This window comes from Scyliorhinus canicula, chromosome 1 (genome assembly GCF_902713615.1).
Source record: "Scyliorhinus canicula chromosome 1, sScyCan1.1, whole genome shotgun sequence".
NCBI classification, from domain to species: Eukaryota; Metazoa; Chordata; class Chondrichthyes; order Carcharhiniformes; family Scyliorhinidae; genus Scyliorhinus; species Scyliorhinus canicula.
The window spans coordinates 204,987,318-205,005,767 of NC_052146.1; the positions used below are offsets into that span (position 1 = coordinate 204,987,318).

An 18,450-nucleotide genomic window follows, 5' to 3' on the forward strand; every position below is an offset into this window, starting at 1 on the left:
ACTCACTGATAATCAGAGTAGGGAAGTTGAGGCATATTGTTGTGTTGATTTATGTTAGTTATAGTTGGTTGGGGTACTTTATAAAGTGAGACAATACATGCTATGTATGATGACTAAAGACAAATAGTGTAGGAATAAACAGTGCATGATTTGATACCTCGCGATTCTGTGAAAGTGTGCAGATTACACATTTGCATAATATGTATTTCTCACTGTGTGGAATGAGATTGCTATTGGCGATAAACGTTCAGTATTGGAGGTTTATACATACCATGCCTTGACTTGTCAAGTTGCCTTGCATTGGGTGTAGTGGATCTGTTTAAAGGGTTCATTATGCGAGACATTATTCAACTGTTTTGTTCACGAGCTCCTGTTTTCTTTTGTGCCATTTTGCCCATAGGAGACAGACCTGCTGGAAGTTAGCCATATCAAGGATGCTCGGACTGGGAAGTATGCAAGAAATCCCAAGGTAGGCCGTGTGCATGAACACTTTGAAAAACTGTACTCGTCTCCTTCAGGATGTGTAAAACAATTTCTGCCCAGTGTTGACTCCGATGATTTGATATTTCGATAAAAAATACACAAGTGGCAAATTTGAGATGTTTTCTCTTCATCTCCTCCAAGTGACTATGAAGTGCATTGTATATTTTGTGTCTTGGAGCTATACAGCTGGTGCGACTGGAAAATTCTGGCCCATGAGTCGCAGTAGTAACCAGACTCTCATAATCAAATACAAGAAACTTAAACACCACTCATTGAATTAAATTCCTGAGGTGACGGTGATCAGTAATCAGTGACAGGTTTGCAATACGGTCTCTTGTGAGTCTCGCTGCGACTATGGTTTGGCATTGTGCGACTATAAACTGTTGATCTATCATTAGCTGCCACCGTTACCATTGACAATGTCAAGAGATAAATGTTGTTATGTTTCTCAGCCATGACAGCTGCCACAGTAGAGTGTTGGACACTGAGAGGATTATGACCTCAAATCGCAGTCTCACTTTACCAAGTGACTGTACCTACCATCAGTCTACCTACATACCAATTGTCAGCTCAAGCACTGGCATTATAACTGAATGTTTTCCCCCCTCATTCAGGAAGAGGAGCAATGAAAACAAAATCACAGATGTAAGTAGACATCAGTGCAATGCTGTTGGGTGGCTATCGCTAATGTATTCCTTGCTAATGCCCAGAAAATGTGTCTCCTGACAGGAGAATCTAGAACACAGGAGTTACAGTCTCTAAATCAGGGGTCGGCCATTTGGCACAGAGATGTGGTGATGTTTCTGCAATCAGAGGGCTGTGAATCCTTCTGAATTCTCCATTCCAGAGGACTGTGGCTGCTTCGCATATTCAAGAGTACTCATGGATCAGACAGGAAGGTGGAATTAAGGAAGAAGATCAGTCATGATCTTATTGAATGGTGGAACATGTTTGCAGGACCAAATGGCTTGCTGCTGCTTCTATTTTTTTTTACGTTGTGACCGCCAAGCTTCAGTCTCAACCAAGGTTGGCAATGACAGGCTAGGAACTGCCTCCCTCACGGCACGGGGGGGTGTAGCTACACCACATGGATTGTAGAGGTTCAAGAAAGTGGCCCATCACCACCTTCTCCAGGACTATCTGTGATGGGCAATAAATGCTGAGCCAGCCAGCCATGCTCACATCCTGTGACTGAACAAAAAACAAATTCATCAAACAATCCGCCCAAATTCTGGGATTTTTAATGGACATATCACTTTCTCGTTCTGCCCCAGCACACTTTGCCCTGTACCAGGTAAATGTCGCTGACGTAAAAGATCTCAAGGATAGAGGTGACAGGAACACCAGACAGAAGAAAAATCCTAATGTATGTTTCCCTCCCATACGTCTGTTCTTTATTTGTTATCCTCTTCCCACCTCCTTCAGTTCAAATTCTTTGGTCTGTCGCTGTTATAGTTTCCTGACAGATTGTGAGCAGGTGAACTTGGTTCTCCTGAACTTGTGTGACTTCCCAGCAAAATAGAAATAAGTATTGAAACCAGAAAACAAAGTGACATTGGTCTATATGTTTCTTTGGAAACAGATTGAACTGCTCATCACAGAATAAAGTGTACAGGTGAAGCATTCGATTTCTGAACTTAACTTGATTTTAATGACCTGTTCAGCAGAACAGTATGTCACAGTGCTAGCAATTTGTTCTTTAACTGCCAAGATTGCAACACTTATTATTTTGTTAACAACTTATTGATTTCCCACTATTGTTTTTCAAAGCGTGTGATTTGTCAGGAAAGCAACAAGAATATACAATATTTTCCCCCTGTTTCTCTGGCACCATGAGCCTTGTGCTTGAAAGCAATCAATTTTCGATGTTATCAATGAGATCACATTTTGTTTCTAAACACGTTGAAAGCTCCCATGTACTGGCTCTGGCCTTGCGAAAATGCGACGCAGAAGTGTTAAATGTTCAGATACAGGAAATGTTTTATCTACAGGTGGCTCCTTGATAGGACATTGCCAAAAGACCTGTCAGAGTAAGATTGACTGTATAACAAAGTACCTTACTATACTGTGGCCAAGAGTTGCACTGCAAAGCAAATTGTGCAGTCATGGTCTTTAGTACAATCAATTCCAATTCATATCACCTCAACAGCTGATCGATTTTGTGCTTTAATTATGTTGCTCAGTCAGGAAGTATAAATCTGTCACGGGCAAAATTAACACAGATTTTGTTGGAAAGTTGATGAAACGCAGCCTACCTTTTTCAGAATGCGGCCCGAGGATTATATGTCTGATTTATCTCAGCTTTAACTCACCACGCTTCTCCAACCTTCTTGGTCCAGCTCATTGCAGCCTACCTCCTCGTTTTGCCTCTGTTGCTCCTTACTGCCATTGCCCATTCGAAGTACTCGTCTATCAAATTATCCCATTCTGAAGTCGTTGCCACCCCAGCGAGCTTTTTCCAGAGACCGAGATTAAAATTCTATCTTCAAACCCTATCAGTGCCCGGTGACTGGTCTTGCCCGAACCTAGCAAATCAGTGCTGTTGTGGCCCTGTAATGCAAGCTGACAGGATCCTCCAGCCATATCCATCACCAACACGAGACTTTGAATGTTTAATCTACAAAATTCTGAATGCAAGCAACCCTACCATCTGATCATGCATGGTAAACAGAACACAAGAACATAAGATATAAGAGCAGGAGTAGATCACTTGCCCATCCACCCTGCTCCGCCATTCAGTCCGATCACGCCGATCTTGAGTATCAACTCTATTTTCCCGCCTGCTCCCCATATCTCTTAATTCCCTGAGAGACCATGGGCGGGATTCTCTGGGAATTTGTGGTGCGGTCAGAAACGGCACAGTGGAGTGGCGGGAACCACACTGGCGTCAGGCCGCCCCAAAGGTGCGGAATCCTCCGCACCTTCAGGGGCTAGGCCGGAGCCGGAGCCAGAGTGGTTTGCGCCCTCCGGCCGGCGTGGAAAGCCTTTGGCGCTGCACCAGCCGGGGCCAAAGGAACTCTGCCGGCTGGCGCGGATCCGCGCATGCGCGGGAGCGTCAGCGTCTGCTGATCTCATCCCCGCGCATGCACGGGGGTTCACGTTCGCGCCGGCCATTGCAGAGCTTACATGGCCGGCATGTAGGAATAGAGTGCCCCCACAGCACAGGCCTGCCCGCGGATTGGTGGGCCTCGATCACGGGCCAGGCCACTGTGGGGGCACCCCCCGGGACCAGATCGCCCCGCGCCCCCCTGAGGACCCCGGAGCCCGCCCGCGCCGCCAGGTCCCACCATTAAGGGATCAACTCCAATTTACGCCGGCGGGACCGGCATAGAACGGGCAGGACTTTAGCCCATCACGGGCCGGAGAATCGCCGGGGGAAGCCCGCCGACCGGCGTGGCGCGATTCCCGCCCCCGCGAAATCTCTGGCACTGAAGGATTCGGCAGCCGGTGGGGGCGGGAATCACGCCGCCCCCCGGCGATTCTCTGACACGGCGGGGGGGCCGAAGAATCCCGCCCCATAAATCTGTCCATCTCAGCCACAAACATATTCAACAACGCACTGGAGTAGAGAATTCCAAAGATTCGCAACCCTGTGCGTAGAGTAATTTCTCCTCATCTCAGTCCTACATATCAACACACCTTATCTGAGACTGTGCCCCCTGGGTTTAAACTCTCTGACCAGTGGAAACAATCTCTCAGGGTCCATCCAATCAAGCCACATCAGTATTCTGTAGGTTTCATTCTCCTCTAGGATCTTGTTCTTCTAAACTCCAGAGGCTATAAGCCCAATTTTCTCAGGCTCATAGGACAACGCCCTCATCCCAGGGATCGTTTCAAGTCAACGTTCTCTGTACCGTCTCCTCTCTTAAATGTGGAGACCAAAGCTGCACGCAGTGTTTCACATGCGGTCTCGCCAAATCCCTGTACAACTGTAGCAAGATGTCTTTACTCCTGTGCTCCAACCCATTTGCAATAATGGTCAACATGCCGTTTGCCTTCCTCACTGCTAGCTGCACCTGCATGTTAACTTTCTGCATTCCTTGTACAAGCACACCCAAGTCTCTTTGAACATCAACACTTAAACGTTTCTCCCCTTTGAAAAAATACTCTGTTTTTTTAATCTTACGAACAAAATAAATAACTCCACACTTTCCTATATTATACTTCATCTGCCTTCTGGTCCAGTCACCCAAACTGTCTACATCTCCTTGCACCCTCTCTGTGTCCTCCCCACAACTTACCTTTCCACATAGCTTTGTGTCATCAGCAAACTACTTTCGGTATCTTCATCTAAGTTATTAAAATAAATGTTTCATATCTAAAGCCCCACTAGTACTCCACTATTCACAGTCTGCCAATTTTAAAAGCCCCATTTATGCCCACTCTCTGTTTTCTATCCATGAACCAGTCCTCTATCCATGCTAATGTACTACTGTCAACTCCATGAGCCCTTATTTTGCTTTTATGCAGAACCTTACACAGAACCTTCTCAAATGCCATTGACAATCGAAGTATAGAACATCAACTGGTTCCCATTTATCTACACCTATTACTTAAAAACTCTAATAAGTTTGTCAAACAGGATTTCCCTTTAGTAAAACCATGTTGACTTGTTCTAATCATGGAATGATTTTCTAAAAGCATTGTTAAAACTTCCTTCATAACAAATTTCAGCATTTCCCCCAAACTGATATTAGGCTAACTCGCCTGCAGTATATTGCTTTGTCTCCCCCTCCTTTCTTAAAGTGGTGTAACATTTACCAACTTCCAATCTAGTTGGATCATTACTGAACTACCCCTACAGCTATCCTTTTAGAATCCCAGTGGGTAAGCCACCAGATCCTGGAGATTTGTCAGATGTTTAGTCCCTTAAGTTTCCCAATAATTTATCTCTGCTGATATTAGTTTTCCTAATTTCCTCACTATTTTCAGCACCTAGGTTATTGTCTATTTCTGGTTTGGAACTTGTGTCTTCAACTGTAATGTAAATCAGACCAATGACCTCACACACCTTCCCTGGGGGAAATAGAGTTAATGTTTCAAATCAAATATCAAACACAGTCTGTGACCCTCTTTGACTCTCTTTTTCTCTCTCTGTTTTCCTCTCTCTGTCTCTACCTCATTGTCTGTCTGTTTGCCTCTCTCACTCTCTCTGCCTCACCTAGCTGTCTCCAATAACTTTTGACAGCGGAATTCAGCCTATAGTAGTGTGATAACCTTTAGCTTTAGAATCGTAGAATCAATGAATCCTGACTGTGCAGAGGGAGGCCATTCGATCCAGCGAGTCTGCACTGACATTCTGAAAGAGCACCCACCTAGGTCCAATACCCCGCCCTGTCCACTTAGCCCCATCTAACCTTTGGACACTAAGGGGAAATTTTGCATGGCCAATCCACCTAACCTGCACATCTTTGGACTGTGGGTGGAAACCGGAGCACCCGGAGGAAACCCATGTGGCACGGGGAGAACGTGCAAACTCTACACAGACTGTCAGTCACCCGAGATCGTAATCTAACCTGAGTACCTGGCACTGTGAGGCAGCAGTGCTAACCACTGTGCCACCGTGCCACCCTTATTTTGACTCTTTTTGACATGACAGAATCAATGAGGCTATTCAAAGTCCAGACCGTAAGCCTGTATGTATTCAAGTACACTTGCAGGCTGCTTATTTATTACTATGTCCAGTGCAAGACATACAGTGGGTGTCAGTGGAGACCCTTCCATTGGTTGTACCTCTCATTGAACAGATGAAGATTCAATTTTGCTGCATATAATTGACTGTCCTGTGTTGATATTAATTAGCGTCCTGGAATGTGAGAACATTAATGCAAACTGATTTTAGAATAAGAGCTTTTCGAAGAAGTTTGTATTCATTGGTTGGGTTGCTGCGCTGACACATAACCTTCCGCTTCTGATGTTGGGTTCTCCAGATGATGTCAGTTACATGTGCTGAAATACCAGAAGTGTTGTCTCAAAACATAAATATCATGGGCCTTCCTTATGTACAGTGAGTTCATTCCAGTGAATAGCTGCAAATCCGGCTCCCAGATCCAGTCCCTGGTTTGTGTGGAGGAAGCTCATTTTTACTGATGTCGATGAAAATCCCCGATTTAACTTTAGCCCTATTTTGCTCCTAAGCACAAAATAATGACCCCCTACGGCACGGTAGCACAGTGGTTAGCACCGTGCCTCACAGCACCACGGACCCGGGTTCAATTCCGGCCTTGGGTGACTGTGTGGAGTTTGCACTTTCTCCCTGTGACTGAGTGGGTTTCCTCCGGGTGCTCCGGTTTCCTCCCACAGACCAAAGATGTGCAGGTTAGGTGGACCTGCCATGCTAAATTGCCCCTTAGTGTCCGAAAGGTAAAGTGGGGTTACTAGGGTGGAGGCGTGGGCATAAGTAAGGTGCTGTTTCCAAGGGCCAGTGCAGACTCGATGGGCCAAATGGCCTCCTTCTGCACTGCAAGTTCTTGATATTGGACAGGCACCTCTGTGCATGCTGATTGTGAGCAGAATTGACCTCCCGTCCCTGCTCTTTGTACTTGAATCACTTGCCAACATTCGCCACCAGTGAATCTGCCTGAATAACAACCAGTTGAATGAGGTACCAAAGTGAGTCCCGACATCTGCACATCGTGTTGTTCCAAAAATATTTTGCCCCGGAGTGTTTTCCCCTGATGTTGTGGAGAATTAAGTGTGGTTGGTCAAGCCTTCATTAGTTTCCCGATCCACCATGGAGAACATGAGCGGAAGGTCCCGCTGTATATTGATGCCAGCATAAAACTGATTTTTGGGCCTCCCACCAAATTCTCCCACTCCCCCCTCCATACTCACCATTGAACCTGCCATTGGGTGCTTGAGAGAATTCTGCCCATACTATGACAGTGTTAGATACATAGACCAAGAAGGACTCGGGGTCAATCTCCAGTATCTACTGAGTCATTTGATCTCAACAAGGCCAAGGCCTGTAGCAGAATCACTTTATGCAGACCTACCATTCCAGGCTTCCCTCCCTGACCACAGTCTTGTGATTCCATGTTCGTGACTGCACCAATCTGAATTCTGGCGGAGACGGAATCCAGAGCAGTGGTGGTGCCGCTAACAGTTGAAGAGCCTCCCGGCAAACACTGGTTAACACTTGAAGATTGGTCATCTCAGCCGCAGGTTACTGGAGAACATCTGGCAACTGTGCGTCGCTCTCCCTTCATGCTTTAAGGAGGCAGAGGGGAAGAGGTGAGTTTGCAGAAACATTTAAAACATCCGACCCCCTCGAATTGTCCAAAAAGAGGATTTTGCTTTGCCCTCTTCTTTAGTTTTAACGGTCATCCTAAAGTGCCACAGTCTTTCTTGGAAACCTGTTGAGAAGTCCTTTTTGTGGCACCGTGTTAGGTAAATAATGATTCAACTTTGCACTGCGCTGTGCCATTGCAAGGCAGAATCAGCACAACATTGCTTTGGAATTGCTGCTGACATAATCCGGTTTTGGCATTATTCCCTCTTCACAATAAGAAGGTGTCACTTTCAACAAGCTGCCTTTGTGCGTGCTTTCATTACACTCAATGTCACATATTCAAGTTTGTTGTTCAGTCAGTTCCTGGGGAATTTGCTCTGTGTTTCACAATAGATTTTCATGAGCCAAGAATATAACTGAATCCTGACAACATTTTATTTTTGCATTTCTGGTTTGGTAACGCAGCTGGATGAAAACTGTTGGCTCGTTTCTATTTACTTTTAAAGTGGAGAGCAAATATTTTTATTACTGCTGCGACTTCCCTCGAAATAGGTCTTATCATGACTACATAAATGCACATGGACATTGATTTGTACAGTAAGTGATCCACCACCCAAATCTGTAATTTATAATCTAAGATGCCAAAAATAGGAAGCAAAGAGTTTTTAGGGGAAAAGGGGTAAGAACTACATTAAGTAAATATTTATTGAGTCTGAAAAGCATAATTACCATACATTTTTTAAAGAGAAAGGGCCAGACGGAAATGTCCATTTGAGGTCTGTGCTGTTAGGTTTTTCCATTATTCCTGTGTTTCTGAAGCTCATGAGCGGTGATGACTCAAGCATCTTTGGCCCCTGAGGGTTGTCTGAGAACAGACAATTGGAAAAAGCTTCCAACAAGAGTCAAGGGCTCCAGATATTATTGACTGTTGTGCTCTGAAGGTTTCATTTAATCACCGAAGAGGATGGGTGTTCATTTTAACGGACATACCTGGATACAATACATGAACAGGAAAAGGGCAGTCGCTCCATCCAGCCTGACCTACATAACCAGCGCTGACTGAAGACTTTGCCACCACTTCTAGCCGTTTGGCGGGAGAAGTAGAGGCGACAGGAGGAAAAGTTTCTTCGCACCACGAGTGGTTAGGATTGGGAAATGTACTGCCTGAGACTTTGGTGAAGGCAAATTGAATTCAGACCAAATGACCATAAGAAATAGGAACAGGAGTAGGCCATTCAGCCCATTGAGCCTGCACCATTTAACACAATCATGGCTGGTCTGACACTCACTAAGTCCACTTTCCTGCCTTCTCCCTTAATTCCACCACTGATTAAAAACCTCTCGATCTCAGCCTTGAAAATGTTTAAGGACTCGCCTTCCACAGCTTCCTGCAGTAAAGAATTCCGAAGATTCTCCACTCTTTGGGAGAAGAGATCCTTAGTCAAATCCGCCTTAATAATAATCTTTATTATTGTTACAAGTAGGCTCACATTAACACTGCAATTAAATTACCGTGAAAATCCCCACACTACGGCGCCTGTTCGGGTACACTGAGGGATATTTCAGAATATCCAATTCACCTAACAAGCACGTGGGAGGAAACCGGAGCACACGGAGGAAACCCATGCGGACACGGGGAGAACTTGCAGACTCTGCACAGTGACCCAAGCCGGGGATCAAACCTGGGACCCTGGCGCTGTGAAGCAACAGTGCTAACCACTGTGCTACCGTGCCATCCCATAAATGCACCCCCTTATTCTGCGACACTGCCCTCTGGTCCTACACTCTCCCATTGTGGCTTTTAAAATGGAATCAGGACCATGGGAAAAAAAGTGTGTGAGTGGGACCATTTGAGTTGCTCTTACAGAGAGCCGGCATGAAGACAATGGATTGAATGGTGGCCTCCTGTGTAGTAACCATTCTATGATGGTCCATCTCTTTTAACTCACCACTCTGTCAACCATACATTCTTCAGGACGAAACATAAAAAGCAGAAAAAGAGATTGATTAATTACTTCCATTTACATTTTAAGATTGGGTGATTTATTATTTTGGGCAGAGTTTGCATCCACTTGAAACATCATGCCTTACCTGAGTGGCCAGTCGCATTGTGGGAACAGAGGTAGTTGGTCATGTAACTATGACAGCGAGCCCCAATCATATTGATGCGTGAACCCTCCGCGGTGACCCATGGATGGGAACTGGTGGCATGTGGTTCAGTGCCACATTGAAGAGTGCATTTTCTTTTTTTTTGAAATATAATTTTTATTGGAATTTTTTACAGAAAATATAAAACATAACGACAAACAATGAAATGCAACAAAATAACCCATAATAACCGTACCACCCCCAGACCGTATCGACGCATGTATCACATCCCCCCACCCCCCCCCCCAACCCCAATGAACAACAAAAGAACTTCAAAATAAATTTAAATTAAATAAACAAACATAGTCATCGTCCCCCCCCCCCCCCCCCCCCTTTCCCCCCCCCCCCCCCCCCCCAGGTTGCTGCTGCTACTGTCCCCGTACCCTATCGTTGAGCCAGAAAGTCGAGAAAAGGTTGCCACCGCCTAAAGAACCCTTGTACCAACCCTCTCAGGGCGAATTTGACCTTCTCTAGCTTAATGAAACCCGCCATGTCATTGATCCAGGTCTCCACGCTTGGGGGCCTTGCATCCTTCCATTGCAGCAAGATCCTTCGCCGGGCTACTAGGGATGCAAAGGCCAGCACACCGGCCTCTTTCGCCTCCTGCACTCCTGGCTCCACCCCAACCCCAAAAATCGCGAGTCCCCATCCTGGCTTGACCCTGGATCCCACCACCCTCGACACTGTCCTCGCCACCCCCTTCCAGAACTCCTCCAGCGCCGGGCATGCCCAGAACATATGGGCATGGTTCGCTGGACTCCCCGAGCACCTGACACACCTGTCTTCACACCCACAGAACCTACTCATCCTTGTCCCAGTCATGTGGGCCCGGTGCAGCACCTTGAATTGGATGAGGCTAAGCCGCGCACACGAGGAGGAAGAATTAACCCTCTCCAGGGCATCAGCGATGTCCTGTCTTCGATCTGTTCCCCCAGTTCCCCCTCCCACGTAGCTTTCAGCTCCTCTACTGACGCCTCCTCCGCCTCCTGCATAACCTTGTAGATATCAGATATCTTCCCCTCTCCGACCCAGACCCCCGAAAGCACCCTGTCGCTCACCCCCCTCACGGGAAGCGAAGGGAATCCCTCCACCTGCCGTCTAGCAAATGCCTTTACCTGCAGATACCTGAACATGTTCCCCGGGGGAGCCCAAATTTCTCCTCCAACTCCCCCAGGCTCGCACACCTCCCATCAATAAACAGGTCCCTCAGCTGTCTGATGCCCGCTCTGTACCAACCCTGAAATCCCCCATCAATGTTCCCGGGGACGAACCTATGGTTCCCCCTTAACGGAGCCTCCATCGAGCCCCCCACTTCTCCCCTATGTCGCCTCCACTGCCCCCAAATCTTGAGGGTAGCCGCCACCACCGGACTCGTGGTATACCTCATGGGAGGGAGCGGCCACGGCGCCGTTACCAGGGCCCCCAGGCTTGTAAAGAGTGCATTTTCTAACGGAGCCACAAGGGGGTGCCTCGGCTTGACTCTTCCCCCATGCATCACCGTCGACTCGTCGACCAGAATTATACTCAGGAATTTGTAAATGGCAACGCACATTTGCGCGCCTATCAACACAAGTTGATAGAGATCACACATAGAGAAAATCTGTTCTGAAAATGACTGGATTTGACTCCCATTGTTGAATTTGCCAATTAATAGCGTGGTTAATCGCTTGAACAAATGAGTGCTTGTTAAAAACTCCTCCAAGCATTTCTGGTGCCACATTTACAAGCTTCATGGGGGAAAAGCAAAGCAGGAACCCTATTAGACTAAACCTTGCAGTTCAAAAATGAAAGAAGATGAAGTGACTTGTGGCAGAATCAGTGGCACTCTAACAATTACATCTTGTATAAATACTGTGTGCAGGGTAGAGATTAAGGAGACTGTAAAATGAAAACAAATGATAAAGTTTCGACTTTGTAGCAAGTTTCTATTACTTTATCCTTTCCGGCAGATTAATTGCCCATGCAGATGCAGTTTTTCTAGCATTTAAAGAAAAATTGTGTGTTAAGCACAGCATTTACAGATTCCCTTGACTGGTTAAATTGGAAACCGTAATTAAGATCCATCACTGGAGTCTTGTACTACCTAAGGCAGTAACAAATCTTCTGAGCTTCCAGACTTTATTTATTTCTTGTTTTTTTAGGAGCAGAACTGTTAGGGTTTGGAGCTGCCATTCTTTGAATTTCTAGATGTGCTTCCCATTCCCTGTGCGGTTGTTAATATCTCCTTTTGCTGACCGCTATTTATAATTCTTGCCATCTGCTGACCTCAATTTTGATTTCTGTACTATCTGTCACTAAGCTTTTCATTGCGATTCAACTCAAAGATGAAAGCAAGGAATGAACTTGCTTCCAGCCTCTATGGCTGTAAGATGCCCGAGGACATTCTGTTCCCAGTCTTTTATTAAAGAGAGCAAGTGCCTGCATTTATATAGCATATCCCAAACCCACATGTGTATTGCATGTTTGTCTTGAAAGGGTTTGATCAGTCACTTCACAAGATAATCTATTACATTCTTTCTGTAGCATACATAATTACCAAGATACACTGCAATATTTTCAGAGCCCACACATCCAAAGAGAGCAAAACTGAGAGAGACAAAAAGTCCAAAGATATTAATGAAATCTTCCTCCAAACTACCCATTTATTTGTACTGAATTTAAGATTCAAACTCACATTTTTTTAAAAAATAAACATTTTATTGAGGTATTTTTTGGTATTATAACAACAACAAAATAAACAATGTACATGAAACTATAAACATAGTGGAAAAGTCGTCTCCCTCCCTTACAGGTCCCACTTTTGTTCACCCCTACTCTAAGCTAAACTAAACCCCCCACCCCCCCCCCCACCCCCCCTTCTGCTGACGATTAATTTTCAGCGAAGAAGCCGACGAACGGTTGCCACCTCCGGGCAAATCCTAACAGTGACCATCTCAAGGTGAACTTCATTTTTCTCCAAACAGAGAAAGCTAGCCATGTCCGATAGCCAGGCCTCCGACTTCGGGGGCTTTGGGTCCCTCCACGCTAGTAGTATCCGTCTCCGGGCTACCAGGGAAGCAAAGGCCAGAATGTCTGCCTCTTTCTCCTCCTGGATTCCCGGATCTTCCGACACTCCGAAAATCGACAACTCTGGACTCAGCGCCACCCTTGTTTTTAACACCGTGGACATGACATCTGCAAAACCCTGCCAGAATCTCCTAAGCTTCAGACATGCCCAGAACAAGTGGACATGGTTCGCTGGTTCTCTCACACATTTTGCACACCTGTCTTCCACCCCAAAGAATCTACTCACCTGGGCCACTGTCATGTGATCCTGGTGAACGACCTTAAATTGTATTAGGCTGAGCTTGGCACATGTTGCGGACCGCATTGACACTACTCAACGTGTCCGCCCATAGACCATCCCCTATCTCACCTCCCAGCTCCTCCTCCCACTTGCACTTCAGCTCCTCGGCCTGCATCTCCTCTGATCCCATAAATTCCCTGTAAATGTCCAAGACGCTCCCTGCTCCTACCCACCCTCTGGAACTACCCAGACCTGAATCCTCCCTTAGCGGTAGGAGCAGGAAGGTTGACACCTGTTTACGTAGGAAGTCCCACACCTGCAGATACCTGAATTTGTTTCCCCTCGCCAACCCAAATGTCTCCTCCAGAGCCATCATACTGGAAAGCTCCCCTCTATAAACATTTCCCCCATCCTCTGAATCCCTGCTCTCCGCCATATCCGGAACCGCTCATCCATACTTCCTGGGGCAAACCGGTGATTATTACAGATTCGGGACCAAACCGATGCTCCCTCTGCTCCTACATGACTCCTCCATTGCCCCCAGACTCTCAGGGCCGCCACCACCACTGGGCTGGTGGAGTACCATGTCAGCGGGAACGGCAGAGGTGCAGTTACCAACGCCCCCAGACTGGTGCCCTTGTATGAAGCCGCCTCCATACGCTCCCATGCCGACCCCCTCCCTCCCCCACCACCCACTTCCTGGTCATGGCTATATTCACTGCCCAGTAATAGTTACTTAAATTTGGCAGCGCCAGCCCGCCATCTCCCCCAAGCATTACCTTCCTTACCCGCTGGGTCTTGCCCGCTTAAACAAAACCAGAGATAAATTTGTTGACCCGTTTAAAAAAGGAACGCGGAATAAAGATGGGGAGACATTGAAACAGGAATCTCGGGAGGACGGTCATCTTCACCGTCTGCACCCTCCCAGCTAATGACAACGGGAGCGAGTCCCATCTCCGAAAATCGTCCTTCATTTGGTCTACTAGCCGGGCTAGATTTAATTTATGTAGCCGGTCCCATTCCTACTCCACTTGAATGCCTAGGTACCCAAAGCTTCCCCCTACTAATCTAAATGGCAGCTCCCCCAATCGCCTCTCCTGTCCCCTCGCCTGGATCGCAAACATCTCGGGCGGAATTCTCCGCAGGGGCCCGAATTCGTGAATTCTCGGCCGAGGTTCACGACGGCTCCCCGCACCTAATTCACACCCACCCAGGGAGCTAGGAGCAGGCCTCCATCTTTCGCGGCAGCGACCTCATCACGCCGAGAATGTGAAGTTATCTGCGCATGCGCGGGTTGCCGGTTCTAACCCGCGCATGCGCGGATGACTTTATCGCGCAGACGGCACAAACCCGCGCATGCGCGGTGGCCGTCTTTCTCCTCAGCCGCCCGGCAAGACGTGGCGGCTTGATCTTGCCGGGCGGCGGAGGGGAAAGAGTGCGACCGTTTTGGACGCTGTCCCCTCCCGAGCACAGTCGTGGTGCTCCCGTCCCAATCGGGCCCCTAGTTGCCCCAAACGGGCATCTGGCGCCCGTTTCACAAATGCAGCGACCAGCTGTGGTTACTGCCGTGGTGAAACGGGCGTGAAGGGCCGGCCGCTCGGCCCATCGGGCTCGGAGAATCGCCGCTCGCCGTAGCGCCGATTTTTCCGAGCGGGTGCGGGGGGGGGGGGGGGGGGGGGGGGGGAAGAGAGAATTGCTGGGGGCACCAGGGGGGCACAAAAAATTTCTGGAGGCCCTCCCACGATTTTCCCACGCCACGTGGGGAGCGGAGAATTCTGTCCCTCACTTTTCCCCATATTTAGCTTATACCCCGAAAACTGGTCAAATTCCCCTTGAATCCTCATGATTTCTTCCATCCCCTCTAATGGGTCCGATACATACAGAAGCAGGTCGTCTGCATAGAGCGAGACTCTGTGCTCCACCCGCCCCCGGACCAGCCCCCTCCAGCCCCTTGAGGCTCTCAGAGCAATTGCCATCGGCTCTATAGCTAGCGCGAACAACAGTGGGGAGAGGGGGCATCCCTGTCTCGTCCCCCGGTGCAGTCTAAAATAGTCCGATGTTGTCCTATTCGTCCGTACTTGCCACAGGAGCATGATACAGCAACCTGACCCAGTCAATAAAGCCCCGCCCAAATCCGAACCGTCCCAATATCTGCCACAGATAATCCCATTCAATCCGATCAAAAGCCTTTTCTGCATCCATTGCGATCACTACCTCCATCTCCCTACCTTCCGGTGGCATCATGATCACATTTAACAACCTTCTTACATTGGCCACCAACTGCCTACCCTTAACAAACCCCGTCTGGTCCTCCCCAATAATGTCTGAAACACAATCCTCAATCCTGGAGGACAAACTTTTGGCCAGTAGTTTGGCGTCCACATTCAACAGGGATATCGGCCTGCAGGACCCACACAGCTCCGGGTTCTTGTCCCGCTTCAGGATCAGCGAAATCGTGGCCTGTGACACATTGGGGGAAGCACCCCACGCTCCCTTGCCTCATCGAACATCCTCATCAACACCGGCCCCAATATCCCAGAGAACTTTGTATAAAACTCCACTGGGTACCCGTCCGGCCCCGGGGCTTTACCCAAACTCACATTTAACGTTTTTTATAATTAGGCTCGGACAATGATATGAAGAGAGGATATAATGGAAAGTCATTGCATATGATCAATGTTTATCCCACAATAACCCAGGATATTAGTTCTATTCCATTGCTTATTATGTGTCCTTTACATTAGATGCACCAAGTGCTGATCAGGGGCTGGATTTTCCGAGCCTCCGCGCTAAAATCACGTTCGACGCGGAGGACAGAGAATGGTCGTCAGCCCGGAAATTCGGACCGGCGCCTGTCCCAGGAGAATCACTCGAGAATGGCATGTGCGCACATTACACAGCGCTGGTAGGGGGCCATTGACAGAGACACCCCCCCCCCCCCCCCCCCGCGATTCTCCGCGCGCAACTGGCCGCCCTGGTTGGGGGCGGGGGGGATCATTCACCGGTGGGGGGGGGGAGTCTCATGGTCGGCCAGGGGAGTGATCGGGCTTCACGGTCCCTCGGGCACACGCGATCTCGAGTGCGGCAACATTTGTGGTGCTGCTCTGCAGTCCGAGTCTGCCATGTCGCATGGGGCCGCCGCTGCAGGCCGTCGCCGTGCGCGTGTGCGGACTCCCGACCGGAAGTGCGGTGCCCCGAATCCACAACCAGAGCTGCGAGTACCACTCTGGGGCCCTGCCAGCCCCCTGCAGGTAGAAGAATCACTCAGGACTTTCTGAAACGCCAGTGTAAAAATGCTGGCATGGGGCCATAGCTCCATTATTGGAGAATCCAGGCCCAGATCTTTACCAAATGATTTTTTTTATTCATTCAAGAGATGTGGGCATCGCGGGAAAGGCCAGCATTTATTGCCCATCCCTAATTGCAGGAACACCCACAGTGATGTTAGGGAGAAAGTTCCAGGACTTTGACCCAGCACGAGTGAAGGAACAGCAATGTAGTTCCAAGTCATGCTAGTGAATGACCTGAAGGGGATCTTCCAGTTGTCCCACCACTTTGTGTCTCTCCTACGGATGGACAATCAAATTCTGGCCAGAAGCACAGAGACTCGTTGTTCAGCTACAATGAACCATTAATATGACATGTCACAAGAGCCAAACCTCTGGCTTTTTTGGATAGTTTTAACATTAGGGCTGGGATACTCTGTTGTGAGGCCACCCCACTACTGCTGTTAGTGAGGACGAGAATTTGGCACTCAGCCAAGTCTTCCACTTACTGCAGCGCGACCAGAAAATCCTTTCTGCTCCATGGCGAAGCATTCCGCACTACATCTTTAGCCTCACCACCACTCTGCTGTTTAACATCCAACTGGTGAACCACCAAGAATCAGCCCTCCAGGCAGAACAACACACTGCTCCTTGAAGGCTGTCTCTTCTGGAAGATTCCTGACCAACGCCTGCAGAACAGATCTAGTCTCTGTGTCCCTACTTCATTTTGCGTTAACAGCACCAACTGCAAAGCAAATTCTATGGGCGGAACTTTTCCTCCCGCTCTGTTGCGTATTTTGCAGAAGTGGAGGATGGCTTGCCAGTGCCTGGCGCAGGATTTCTTGTCTTGCCGTTGTAAACAAGATGTCCTGTTGAACGTGTCCCTCACTGCCACGAAACCCATGGCAAGGGTGTGGCATCGGTGGGAACATAAGATCACGCCAGCATGAATGGCCACAAAATGCCACCCTGCAACTTCAGCCTTCAGCCAGCTGAACTCAAACTCCTACATGAAAGGATTCCTCATTGGACTCTGATTTTGCATTCTGGATATCATGTGACTCAATATTCATAGTTATACAACTATCCATAGTTGTAAAACTCCCTTTTATATCCCCCCTTTAGTGTGTGTGTGTGTGTGCCTGCATGCCTGCGCGCGTATGTAGTGGGAAGTTGCAAATACTCCCACCCCAGCTTTCATTGTGAAATAAACTAACCTTCTAAGTTAATAGTAAATTGGATCACACAAATTGAGGGTTCGAGGAAACACCACTGCGCACTCTAAAAAATAATTCAGAACACGTTTTGCTTATGGCGAGAGGAAATGAGTACTGTTTGTCGGCCTCTATCCTATTCATAACAATACCCTGAGAAGATTTAATATCCTCCTGAGAGTTTGTGCAGATCCTTTCTTCCCAAAACTGTCAAGGGCATCTACAGGTCTCAGGATAAAGGATCAACCACTTAGGACTGAGATAAAGGGAACTTTCCCCTCCCACATCTTGTCCTCACGCAGAACTGCAAACTCTGAACCTATTTTACAAGAAGTCATCCACAGACAGATATCACAGCTCCTTGTGACACCCAACTTCTGCACCTTTATGATTTAGCTACTGTTCTCAGTCTGATCTTTTTTTCTTGTTCCTTCTCTGAAACAAAAACAAGAATGAATGTGACCAATTAAAATATATTGATCTCTTGCTGTGGGAAGGGATCGAAATGTGTATTTCTGAAATAGATGGTATAAACTGAATGCAATTCGGATTACAATATTCTTTTGATTTTCATAACAGAGGCAGACATTTGAAAGATGAAACAATTGGCGTTTCAGTTACTTAGCAACGGGAATGGTGAAGAAATGTGTTTTTCCATGCTAAGCTTGCCCTTCACGGTTCTCAGCATACAATTTTGATTTGAAAATGACTCCAAATTGGATTAATCACTTGTAATAAGTATCATTTTTAATGATGCTTTACACTATTTCCCTACAGTGGCTGTTGCTTTTAGACAATTTATCCTTTCATTGCTGGGGAAAC

At 47.6% G+C, this 18,450-nt stretch overlaps 1 protein-coding gene across 2 annotated transcripts in view; it reads left to right on the plus strand.

Annotated features, from left to right (window-relative positions):
• The window catches only part of LOC119971165 (1-phosphatidylinositol 4,5-bisphosphate phosphodiesterase beta-1), a 983,652-nt gene that overhangs the window by 218,801 nt on the left and 746,401 nt on the right, over positions 1-18,450 (plus strand). For both annotated transcript variants that reach the window (XM_038806377.1, XM_038806362.1), the window contains exon 3: positions 401-469. In XM_038806377.1, coding sequence (XP_038662305.1) covers positions 401-469 — 69 coding nt within the window. The remainder of the gene's footprint in view (positions 1-400; positions 470-18,450) is intronic.